We start from the raw sequence: 12,318 nt of genomic DNA, 5'->3' as shown, positions 1-12,318 counted from the left end.
ATATATATATATATATATATATATATCCTACAAAACAATAACTGAGCCCTACAGGAACTTTCTAAGCAAGCTTCAACTGTTTCCTCCAATGTGTAACTCCTTCCTTTGCATTTTCTCCATATCTATAATGCCATCAAGGCATTGAAGGATCTCCACATCATCTGATGTGCTAATGGATAATTAGCTTTCTACTAGTTGTATATTTTAACTGGTTTCTCAAATGTGTGACGGTTCTGCAATGGTTGAATGCAACTTGCAATTAGAATCGGGAGAGGGAGAAAATATCAAAAGCATGGCAATACAACTTACTAGAAAATGCATTACTTTGAATAACACCTAGGTATCAACAGTAGTCAACAATATTGCAGTACCTACCTGATTTACATAAGCCCTCTTAGGAGTGTTATCGGGATGCTCTAGACCAAGGTATTGCTCCCAAGCACCATAAACATCTCTTCTCTGAAGAGAATATCAAAAATTCATTAAAACACCATTTTGTATAAAAATAAAATTTCTAAAAAAAATACTGATCAAATATGAGGAACAGGAACATGGCGAAGAAACCAAGACAAACCTGAAAACGATTGAACACAATGTCAGAGTCCTGTAGATACTCTGGTCGACCCAATGACAAAAATGCAAACTTCCACTGGGAAAAGCGATGAAGAAAACATCAGGAGAGGGTAATCAAAAACTGATGTCAAGATTCCATATACATAATAATGTGTGCATGCACCCAAGGAGTAGTGCAAGTGAGAATAAATGCTGAATTTGTACATTGAGAGGATAAAGTTAAAAAGAAAGAAAGAAAGAATTAGCATAAATGAATAAGATAAGCATGAAAATACCTTGGTGAACTCTTCATCATGAACCTGCAATTTCTTTTGTATCCGCACTTTAACTTCAGCCAGAGTTTCACCTTCATGAATGACCAAGAAAAAGGGCTCACCAAAATTTTGTACTTGCTGTTGACCAAAAAAAAACCTTTAATTCTTACAACATCCGAATTGTGTGAAATCACCAGCCATTATCCACCAAATATCTCAAAACAGATCATGACTATTTATCAATTCACTTGTATTTGAATACCATCTGATTCTGGGAAGTCTCTTTGGTAAAATGGTAGACATGAATCAATCGATCATGAGGACCAAGATTCTTCTCTTCTTCTGGGATCTGAGATTTAATTAAAAAAAAAAGGTAACTAATAGATACTGCAAACATCAATAACAGAATATTTAGAGATGCTAACTTATTATAAACAAACTCTTAAGAAATTAGGCCTTAAAGCCACAGCTTGATGAAAATAGTCCCAAACAAGGATATATCTGAATGAAAAACTAGAGAAGAAAAGTAGTTATACTGAAAGGTTTTTATGTAGAGACAGAATTAAAGAATGCCATACTTCCTATCTAACATACCAAGCTTTAGTAACCAGTTGGCCCAATCAGGTCACTTTTCTTCATTAATATCAAACATCCACTTGTAATTTAAAAAATTCTGCTGTCAGTCTCATGTTGCATCCGGATTCACACAGACACTCAAACATAGATAAAACTCTACAAGTAAGACATTTAGAGAATGCCAGTTGCATTTGCTCAATTGTGCATTTAGACAGCTAAAACATGCTCAAGTATTGGAAGGCCCTTCTTGAAAAGTTCAGCTACCAAAAAAAAAAAAAGAATGTGTTGCTTATGACCCCTCTTTTGATGATCCACTTCCAAAGCTATACCCCTATAATTCCACAAAAGACAGTCCTTCCCCTATATGCACTTCATGAATAACATTGTCTGAAAGCATCTTAGCCATGAAATTTCAGCTACAATGGGATGGAAAAAATTAAAAAAACTTGCCTCTTCTGCACGCAATGTCCAATACTGGTCATTTATGTTCTCAATCTTTTCACTGGGTGGAAAGATCTGAAAAAAAAAAGAAAAAAGAGATAGAATAAGAATGAATCACATGAGAAAAGCATATACTGTACCCATAATTCCCATAAGACACTTAAAATTCAAATGTCTCGAATATATTTATATACAATTTAAATTGCAACTAGTGATCAATATTCAACCAATTTCTACCTTATATATCTTGTGATAAAAGACTTCCAGCAATCTAAGCTCTGCATTTGGATGTGACAACTCCACCTGTTTCACAGTGCAGAATTAAAAAGCAGAGATGGAACATGGTATGAACTTCGAATTGTATGGGAAGTCAATAAAGATATACTACCTTAGATACACTCCTTGGACAGATATCATGCATTAACACACTATAAACAGAATATTGGGAATAACAACCCATCAAACTTATGATAAGGAAATACATGCAAGATTCTGGTTGCTTCTCAATTGAATATTCACACAATAGTTCTCTCCTATGGAAAGGAGACTAGAAAATGATTGTCATAGTTCTCTCCAATAGTAGAAAGGTTACTAGAAAATGATTTTGTCAAAAAAAGAAAAGAAGAAGAATAGTCATTGCCAAAAAGAGCCACAGGAATCCCTCATCACTAATAACACTATCATCTCTTCTTTGCTTCAAGCATTTAGATGTAAAATAGAAATGGCAAAAACTTACCTTTGTCTTAAGTTCATCAATTACATTTCCAACGGTGCTCTGTTTCGGCAATCTAATATTGTGAATAACCACCTGAAAATCATGTTAAACATCATTACAGAAAGGGCCAAAACATCATATGATCACTAAAAGAAAGAGGGAAGGGGGATGAATCACTACAGATCTATTCTCACTTCATCCCTAGTAGCGTGATGGAAAGCAACTTTCAGGTTTTTCAGACCTTGCAATTCTGGCAAAGGGATATCCAAAACTTCATAATACAAAATGTCAGAAGTCTGTAAATGAAAAAACACCAAATAATCAGTCAAAGTATATAATGCATAAATGGAGCAAACATAGCAAGATGTCAAACTCATAGGGGCTACCTGGTTATAGTGGACCAACATTTCTGAAAGATGCTCTACTCCTCGATATTTAATAGGTTGAGGTTTTGGTTGCTGAGAATAGCAGTTGTGAGACGTGAGCCTGATTTTGGATGGATCATCCAGACCAATTTTGCGAGCCACTCTTTCCACAACATCATCATAAGTATGTATCTTTGACCTTGAATGTCACAGAAGAAACAGAGTATAAATACCTGCGACAATGGCTAAAAATTCTTCCACTATCCGAACAATAGTTTTCATTAGAAGTACTTACAACTCTAGACAAAAATCATCTTCCTTTGGTCTCTCCAGAGATCGAAAACGAACAATCTAAGTAGTATCAAATCACAGAAACACTTAATTTGAGTTAAAGGAATCCAAGCACAAACAAAATTACACCTAATGAAAAATTAATAAATAAAAGAACATCCTAAGGGGAATGCTTATAAGGAGAGATGACACAAGATTGTGACAGGCAATTCTCCAAAAAAAAAGCTAAAACCTGTTGCCTGATGGAGGCTAAAGTTGTCAGGCTCAATGCCGTTCCTTGACTTCAACAAATCAACGTGTTGCCTAATGGTTGTTAAACAACCAGCTCATTAAATTATATATAAACAACTCCCAATATGGTATGACCCTTTTTCCTTTTAACATCCAAAAACAGATTAACATCCTCAAAGAACGAAAGATCACGTGTGAATGAAGACAGTATTACTGGAACTGAGTACAGATATCTCTTTCCCTCTCCACCAAATTCCAAATTTTTATTTATAAGAATGAGTAAACAATATAAACCTCTATCAGCCTCCCAAAATAAAATCAGCTAAAAAACAAAAAAACCCCAAAACAACAACAGATTCTGCAAGCTACCACATATTAATAAGTTTCAATAGACTGTACCTGGCGATTGTGCACATATTCCAGGAATGAAGGCACATCTGGATATCGGCATGCTTCTTCACTTTCAATCGGAGGAGACTTCTGAAAGCATATGATATCCCCATCTTCTATCTGCAAGCAAGACAGTGTCACTGGCAAGTTACAATAAAAAAGGATGTATGTTCTAAAGCAAAAGATACCTGACTTAACCGGAATGAGCATCTCTTATCAAGGTGCTCACACATCACACACGGCTCAAACTTTATTTCCTGAAATTGCAAAGTCAACAGGTGAGAGAAATTGGTTAAAAAATCTGTTGAAGCGTATGCAAACACAGAGTTGAGCAGTTACAAACCTCATAAAGTTCTATTTCTTCATCAGGAGAAAAGCCAGCCATTTGATTTAGCTTCGCTATATATTCTATTGGCTTACCAGAAAGTTTTACCAAGAGCCTCCCAACATAACTGCAATGGAACAAAGTGCAAAGTCAGGAAGTACAAGGAAACACAGAATATACAAGAATAAAGAGGACAAGCTAAATACCGTAATTCTCCTTTCTCTGGGTCATAAAGCTTGAAGAAAAGCAAAATATCTTCCCTTGTTTTATCAGGTGGGGGAATAGGGCGTAAATCCTGAAGTTATCACACAAAATGTCAAAAAGGAATGTGAGAAGACAAAAAATATATATTTTAAAAACTCAAAACAATAGTTAATAAAACAACATTACCTGTCCATGCTCAACCTCTAGGAATAGCTTTAGTTCTGCGTTGTGTGCCTTATTTGACACCTCCCTCAACTGTCCAACCTAAAATCACCAAACAGAAACCATTAACCCAAAGGACTAATCACAAAACTGAAAAATTAGGACAAACAGCGCTCCTCACCAACTACTCCATCCTACAACATTGGTCCATCTACCCTCAACTGAATGGCTCCAAGTAAAATTTCTATTACAACTTTTTCTAAACAATAAAAAATTGCTAGAAGACAAAAGAGTTCTATTAAATTTGAACAAACATGTAATATCATTTAAGCTAACACACTTTTTTATATTCAACCCACAAAAAAATTGAAAACAACAGCTATTATTTCACTCCCATGCAAAACATCAGTACTGGATCCCTCTTTCTATTAAAATTCTTGGTAATCAAAAGCAGGGAACATCAGAAAAAGCATATCAGACATAACCAAGAGAAAGACTAGATGCAAAGTAGCAAGACGAAAAAGTAGAACTACTTACAGATTGTGCCTCCTCCTGAGGGGTCAATGGTCGATTGGGACGATATGTATGGTTCTGCCGCTTTGCCCAAATCCAAAATCGCTGATATTGCACCGGTATGCCAAACTCTTTGGCAACTTCCTCCTGTGAACCAGCTCAGAATTACATATTCAACAGAAAATGACAACATTCATAGACCCATAACAACAAATCCCAAAGACAAATAAAATCATTTGCACATTTATACAGTACTAAAAATGAAGAATCACACTAGAGCAGATCTACCTATAGTACTAAATATAAATTATGGAATGCTAAAAACAAAGGCGTTTGGTATAAGCTTTCAAACTTTGACTTCAGATTCCAATAATATATTTTACATGAGAAACTCTGATAAACATCTTTTTATTAAGCATGCAAACCCCTACTGCCATCAAAGACTATCTGGCTAACATGATTAATGCTAAAATGCCAAGCTCCCCAAAAATTTCCCTCTCAACACCACCATCCCCCAAAGCAATCTACCAAAATAACTCAAATGCATATTCTCAAGTTTTGATAGACATTTCATAATTATGCTGTTAGACAATGCAAAAGGAACTGAAATTCAAGACAGGCCAGAAGTATGATTTTAGGCTTTGATTACAAACAAAAACTGCTAATGTCGTCAACCGCAATAATCACGATCTAACAAGCAGTCAAAAATCATACAAGATACCTTAAAAACATGGAAGGGTATCAGCTTCTGAATGCGGAAACTCCTAACTTTGTCATGATCCACAAGATCAAAATATATGTCCCTTCCTATCTGTTCTGCAAGATCTTCATCTTTTGCAACCTAAATGCATCAATGATATTCATTAATGTGAACATTAAAAAAAATATATATGAAAAGACAATGACCTTGATTCTGCTAGATAGATACCTTGATAATAGTATAAAGGTGGGCCTCTGCTTTATATCTCCTTTTGTCTTCCTTCTCTTCTTGTTCTTTCTTTAACCTTATCTAAAATTACACATAGAATACATTAGTCTGGATCAACAGAGTCTACATTAGAGAGAATAAAACCAAGGGTTATAGGTTTCACATCAGCTACAAGTAAATGAAGAAATTACCCTCAAGTGTTCAGCAATGTCCTTCTCGTCAACATTGCATATTATTTTGTCCTTATCACTTTCGCGTATATAGACAAGCATGTATGCATTTGAGTATTTTGTAAATTTGAAAGGGGTATTATTAAAGCCAGGATTGGTCTGTGGCAACTGTTGCATATAACAGAACAAGGCAACAAAGTCAGTTAAAATTTACAGAAAGTACACAAGTAGACAGGAATTTCCATGTATATCATAGAAACATTACCTCTTCCTCACCACCATACTGCTCCTCCAATGCCCTCTTCATATCTTCTTTTGTTACCCGCTCATCATCAAATTTATACCTGACAAAACAGAGAGATCTATTAAAGTGATTCCACCAACCTGACTTTATCTCCATTGTAAAATAAGCATTACTTAGAGCCAACACTAAAATGGAAAAGTACCTGACACTAAATACCAAAATATCCTTAAATGCGATAACATAAAATGCAATAAGATCAGCAATGAAAAACTACAATTAATACTCCATAAGATGCATCATCTGAAGATTATACTAATCTGATCAACTAAGAAATGCCTGAGTTAAACCCCACAAAGCAGTCAAATGTTAAATGTATGTCTCAATACAACTTCAATTTCTTAAACAACAATTCTATAATATGATACTGCTATTGTCTCAATATTCATGGAAAGATGTGAGGAAATTGCAAACCAAACAGGAAAAAAAGTACTCAAGAAGAAAACGTGTTCCTAAGTCAATCACACTAATCTTCAAAATTTCTTCTTTCAATTAAAAAAAAATAGGAATACACACAAACTCATTGAGATTGTAATCAAATTAGTCAACTTTCAATTCAAAAATGTTGCTCACCACTGGTCAGAAAGGGTTGGCCTGATAAAAGCATAGTAATGTCCACCATGCACCCCTCCGCTATGAACTAAGACACTGCAAAGAAAAAACAGGGCATGCAAAAAAACGCAGATTAGCAGAAAATGTAGTGCAAAAAGCTAAAAGTAGATAGGAAAAAATACATGCCAAGAGCCAATACTGCCACAAGCAAAATTAGAAGCAGTTGAAAAACAGAAGAGTTCATCAAGCACAGCTAAGATGGTGAAATGTTCAAAATTTCTATAATGTGGAGAAAGGGTAATTGAAAGCTAGACATGTGATCATACAAACAAAATGGTTAGAATACAGCTCAGAGATCACTAAAGATTTCAGAAACAAAAAAGAGTTCCAATTAAGCAAGGGTAGAAAAGCAGGGAAACAACTACTAAAATGTCTTACAAACTTGCATCAGTTAAGAACACATTACAATTACAAGTTAGTGATACAATTAAAAACCAATCCTGGGATAAGTAACACCTGTGAAGTGTGTAAAGGTTGCGAACACTCCTATCTGCTTCAGGTGATAAATACTTCCCATTTTCTCTATCAAGGTCAAGTTGAAGAGGAAATTCATAGCGGTCATTTATCTACAAAATGAAAGCAACTATTAACACAAAATAGGCAATACTAACATGAATAGTGACTAAATTCACATGAAAAACTCAATAACGCCCACTTAAAGAAACATTATCATTTCCAGTGTTGAAAAGACATTAAAGATGCTCATCACTCCGAAAGAAAAAAAATAAAATATAGATCATACAACATGAGGTTTATAAAAGTGATATTTCTGGCAAAACATTAAACAATATCAGACAGTAATAACAAGTGCAGTCATGAAAAGCAAAGCAAAAAAAGAAAAGATAGAACAAGGATTATCAACATAAAAATATTTTAAAAAGAAACATAGCTGTTTATATAATTTCTCATTAATAGCAGCAATATAATTGTGGCCTGTTTTGTTTTTACATATAGAGAAGAGTTTATTAATGTCTTTTGAAACACCTTATAACATGTTTCATCAATATTGAAGAAAGAGGATAGTAGGAATCTTGACAAGGAAAAGAAACGGTTAACTAAAATAAGAAACTTAGAATTAGAATATGTAGATCAGATTTGGTGCACCAGGGCAAGGAATCATTACAAGTGCATAATCCGAAGCCTTGAAATTTAAAAATACTAAAATGTGAGTAACAAAGCAACCCAAGTATTCAGTGCATTTGGCAAAAAACTGATTTCATCACTGACCTTCACCATCGTATCCCGCATAAAATCATATTCAAACCGCTTTAGCTGAAGTTGAAGTACAGGAGGAAAGTCGATAAATAAGACACCTTTCTTTGCATCCTGAAATGAACAGAATTTCAGCACACAATTAAGAAATTTCATTTCAACTTAGCTAATTACATTAGCCTTGTTTGTGCCAGCAGAATGTTGCTTTAGTCAACTTTGATGGGTCAAACCTTCAAACAATAACTTCAAACCAAAAATAAATTTTCTTCACTGATGAAGTCTAACCAAAGAATAAACGGTCAAACATAGCCTTTTCCATGCTTCATTCAAACCATAGAATGTATGGTCCCACACTCCCTACATTGAAGCAACATTGTTGGCCCAGTTCCTATCATCTCAAAAAAATAACTAACCTGTAAGCCATGCTCTTCAGCATGATATTTGTTGTCACCCTCAAGGCGCTCAACTTCCACATACTTGTCAAAAGAAGCATAAACATCACGGCAACCTTTGACATCAAGCTGAAGGTCTGCACACAATATGCACACTCAATGTTTGCTTTTCAGGAATACATTTCAATATTTCAAACTAATATGTATAAAAATCAGTAAAAAATAAATACCATAAAATGATTCCTTTCTTGTAGACTTGTAATCCACATTGATGCATTCAATATAATTCATATGATGACCTTCAAACAACTGCTGTATTGTCCCCTCTACAACAGTACCCTGAAAAAAAAAAAGGGAAAATCAATAACATAGTTTAATAAGCAAACACCAAGAGACAGAGAGATAAAAAGGTAAGTACCTTCATTTTATCTTCAAGCTTTTCACACAGAACTCGATTGAGTTCTTGTACATCATGTTGCATGAAAGAATCATACGTATCCCATCCAAAAGATTTGGTTAATTCCTTTGTCGCAACACTAGTGTCATTATATTGAAGCTTATAAAATAAACTCTGCAGAGCCAAAGGAATACTTCCTATAGGCATGTCGTTTTCAGTTGTTGGCATGTGGTACACTGCCTGAAATTGAACATGGAAAAATGAGACGTTTCACTTCAACTAAAGTAAAGAGTATAAGAGCAAGCATAATCGAATTAAATATGAGACAGAATCCACACCTTTCTGAAGTATGGTATATGGTATAGAGTCTGTAGAAGCGAGTTCATGTAACAAGTTGCTCCTTGGTTCTTAAGTCCTACATAACCAGTCTCTTTCTTTGAGTCATATGACCAATAATCCAGTATCTTACGAACAGCAACCTCAGCTTCAACAACAACAGTATCATTCACAAGATATCCTCTGCTAGGGTCATAAAGATCGCTGAGAGGCATAAATGAGGTGAAACCCCAATCACTCTCTCTTGCATTAAACTGGTGTTGAGTGTCTGCAAATGAAAGTTAAAAACAAGGCACTAAATAAGTTGTAGATGATATCTTAAATACTTGGTTGCTGTGCTATAGGAATGACAAGAAATAATCTACAATTCATCTATCGCACAGGTTCCTTTCTTCCCCACTATAATCAACCACTCACAACAAGACACCAGACTGCTCGCTATATACATGGCAAAAAATGATATGATCAAGAAAGAAAAACATCCAAACCATCCTATATTGGAAGAAGTTACCAATTTTGCAAAACATTGCAATATTATTACCCTTTCACACTAATTCTGCTCTTAAAATTTGACCAATTGGAACATAATGTGGATTATGTCAACATAAAATAAAATGAAAGATGTCACTAAACAACACTACGCTCACCTATTGAGCAGTATAACAGTTTTAAGTACACTAAATTTTCATTTTCATCAAAAGGAAGATCCTTATATAGAAATAAGGCACTTTTGAGCATCATGAAATTTTCATTATCATCAAAACCTCTCTAATTTTGAAATTTTACGAATGTTACAACAGATTCTCCTTAAATTCCTACTTCCGTTTTAGTCAAATCCTCTCAACATCCAAGTAAAATAAATAATGAATAAATACATAAATAAATGAAACCAAATCTTGAATCTCCTCATTGTTGTTTCTAAGCCCCCAGCTCTGAGAAGAGCATAGTTGTAACTAAAACAAGTTCAAAGGCCGCAACATCACCTACTGTGACAAAGCCAATGAATGAACGCTACATAACAAACACACAATCAAGCACTGACTAAACATGCAAGAAAAAAAATTCTTTCCGGGAAATGCAAGATAGCATTAAATTGAAGCCTCCATAAATCACAATAACAAAAGCAGGATTTTCCCAATAAAGGCTGCAGTTATAAATAATTACTTAAGACAATAGGACAAGCTTAGTAATAGTAAGAATATACCCTTTCTTATAGAATACTTGTGATGGATCTGATTAACAACCGCCAAGCTAAACTGAGCATATCTACTCCAACCATATGGCAATGTAGAAGAATCAGCAACATCAAGGTACATTGACAAGTGATCCACATTGTTTCCCTTTGGAAAAATTAGTATCCGCCTACACAAATGAACCAACCACACGTCCAAAACTCAATCACATGAGGGATTGCGGCAGACCGAACTAAACATATGCCAATAACGACAAAACGAAAAAGCTTTCGCTTTACCATTTATAACCACCAACAACAAATATATCTGAATAGTGCTTCTTGGTATTGAGCCTTGCAAAATTCTCAATTGTCCAAGTGAACTTCATTGATGGAGGATCCTCCACTTGCTGATTCTCAACCGTACTAGCCGGCTCAACTTGAGCAACTAAAATTAAAATAAATCATTAAATCAACAAAAAAATCTCAAAACCCTAAGACACTACTAATCAAATATTATTCCATACTAAATTGAACCATAATTACAAAAAAAAAAATCATTCGGATCAACCTAAGACTATCAACAAAAAAAAATAATGTGAATTACACTAAACTCAAATATTCCAAAAAAGAAACCTTCCATTGGCTGAGGTCCTTCGATTATATCCGAATGCGGCACGAGCATCTCCTCGTCTTCTTGCTGTTTCAAAATCCAAACCTCCAAAAAGTCAAATCTCTGATCAACCAAAACCTAACCCTAACTCTCTCAATCAAAACCCTAATTATTACACTCTCAATGCATTAAAAAAAACAAAATTAATTCCACGAAATTCACGTCTACTTAATCACTTCTCAATTTGAAAAGTAAAGAAAACTTCAGAAAATAAAAAAAAGCACTCTTTTAAACACTTCCAACCAAGAAAAGAAAAAGAAAAATAGCAAAGTATATATTGAGAGTGAAGGGAGGAAAGAGTGGTATGTACATCTAACGGCGGAGTAGTCATCATAGTCATGGGTGGAGGGAGATGTAGACCGCCCGATCAGAAATCGGAAAAACTAAAAGCGATTAAAAATCAGAGAGGAAAATAAAATAAAAATAAACAGTGAATTTTGGTGAAGAGAAGGGGAAGGGAAGAAGCGGGCACTGCAAAGCGACTCGACAAAGAACTGGTGCAGAGAAAAAAGCCATTTGAGTTTTACTTCAACGGGAGGGGTATTATTGACATTTTGATGCTGAAGCCGGGGTGTTTTCGGGAATACAAAAAGCTGGATTGGGCGGACGCGGGGATGGTAACAAGCAAATAGGAAGAAAACACGTGGGAAAGCAAGTTGGGAGACGCACGAATTAGTGACGTGGCAGGTAGTGGAGTCACGTGCGTGTGGTAAGTCGGGTGACAAAATCTGCGCTCGCTCTCTCACTCTCGTCGGCTTTCCTAGTACGATGCTATCCCTCTTTTTTATTTTTATTTTAATAAATAGCAGCAAAATATTTTATAGATTGAGATATAATCAGTTCAAGATCTAAACTAAATAAACCCTAAAATTTGACACTTAACTAATTTATGTTTGTTTTTCTTTTTTTATTAAAAACCATTAATTTTATTTTCAAAAAATAATTTTTTATTTTATTATTAATTGAATGAAATATAAAATATTTTAAACTGTGTGTAAAAGAAAAAACACAGAGTAGTTAAATGTTAGGTTTAAATTTGAAATTTTATTCTTTCTCAAAATATTAAGTACTTTTTTATTTTTACTG

General features: G+C 34.6%; 1 protein-coding gene across 1 annotated transcript; it reads right to left on the bottom strand.

Annotated features, from left to right (window-relative positions):
- Positions 1-9: 9 nt before the first annotated feature.
- On the bottom strand, positions 10-11,735 carry LOC110415251 (ubiquitin C-terminal hydrolase 12). Its single transcript, XM_021426843.2, has 32 exons — positions 11,543-11,735; positions 11,196-11,259; positions 10,860-11,007; positions 10,593-10,750; positions 9,391-9,656; positions 9,074-9,292; positions 8,886-8,994; positions 8,677-8,792; positions 8,279-8,377; positions 7,508-7,617; positions 7,013-7,087; positions 6,404-6,482; positions 6,160-6,306; positions 5,969-6,049; positions 5,762-5,881; positions 5,065-5,187; positions 4,552-4,629; positions 4,368-4,456; positions 4,180-4,288; positions 4,025-4,093; positions 3,846-3,956; positions 3,220-3,275; positions 2,946-3,123; positions 2,754-2,855; positions 2,581-2,652; positions 2,082-2,147; positions 1,854-1,919; positions 1,090-1,176; positions 849-965; positions 575-649; positions 376-459; positions 10-233 (listed from the first exon to the last, which is right to left on the bottom strand). The coding sequence occupies exons 1-32, from the start codon at positions 11,570-11,572 to the stop codon at positions 192-194; spliced, it is 3,345 nt and encodes a 1,114-aa protein (XP_021282518.1). The 5' UTR covers positions 11,573-11,735; the 3' UTR covers positions 10-191.
- Positions 11,736-12,318: the final 583 nt, after the last annotated feature.

Source organism: Theobroma umbraticum, unplaced genomic scaffold (assembly GCF_002168275.2).
Source record: "Theobroma umbraticum cultivar Fairchild unplaced genomic scaffold, ASM216827v3 scaffold_147.0, whole genome shotgun sequence".
NCBI classification, from domain to species: Eukaryota; Viridiplantae; Streptophyta; class Magnoliopsida; order Malvales; family Malvaceae; genus Theobroma; species Theobroma umbraticum.
This window is presented reverse-complemented; position numbering and strand designations above follow the sequence as displayed.

Bases quoted from the DNA above. Each gene is read 5' to 3' on its own strand.
- LOC110415251 (XM_021426843.2), bottom strand. From the start codon at position 11,572: ATGACTATGATGACTACTCCGCCGTTAGAT. The intron at 2,653-2,753 runs GTGAGAATAGAT...CATGATTTTCAG, and splicing joins ATCACGCTACTAGGGATGAA to GTGGTTATTCACAATATTAG. The intron at 650-848 runs GTATTTTCATGC...CGCTTTTCCCAG, and splicing joins ATGATGAAGAGTTCACCAAG to TGGAAGTTTGCATTTTTGTC.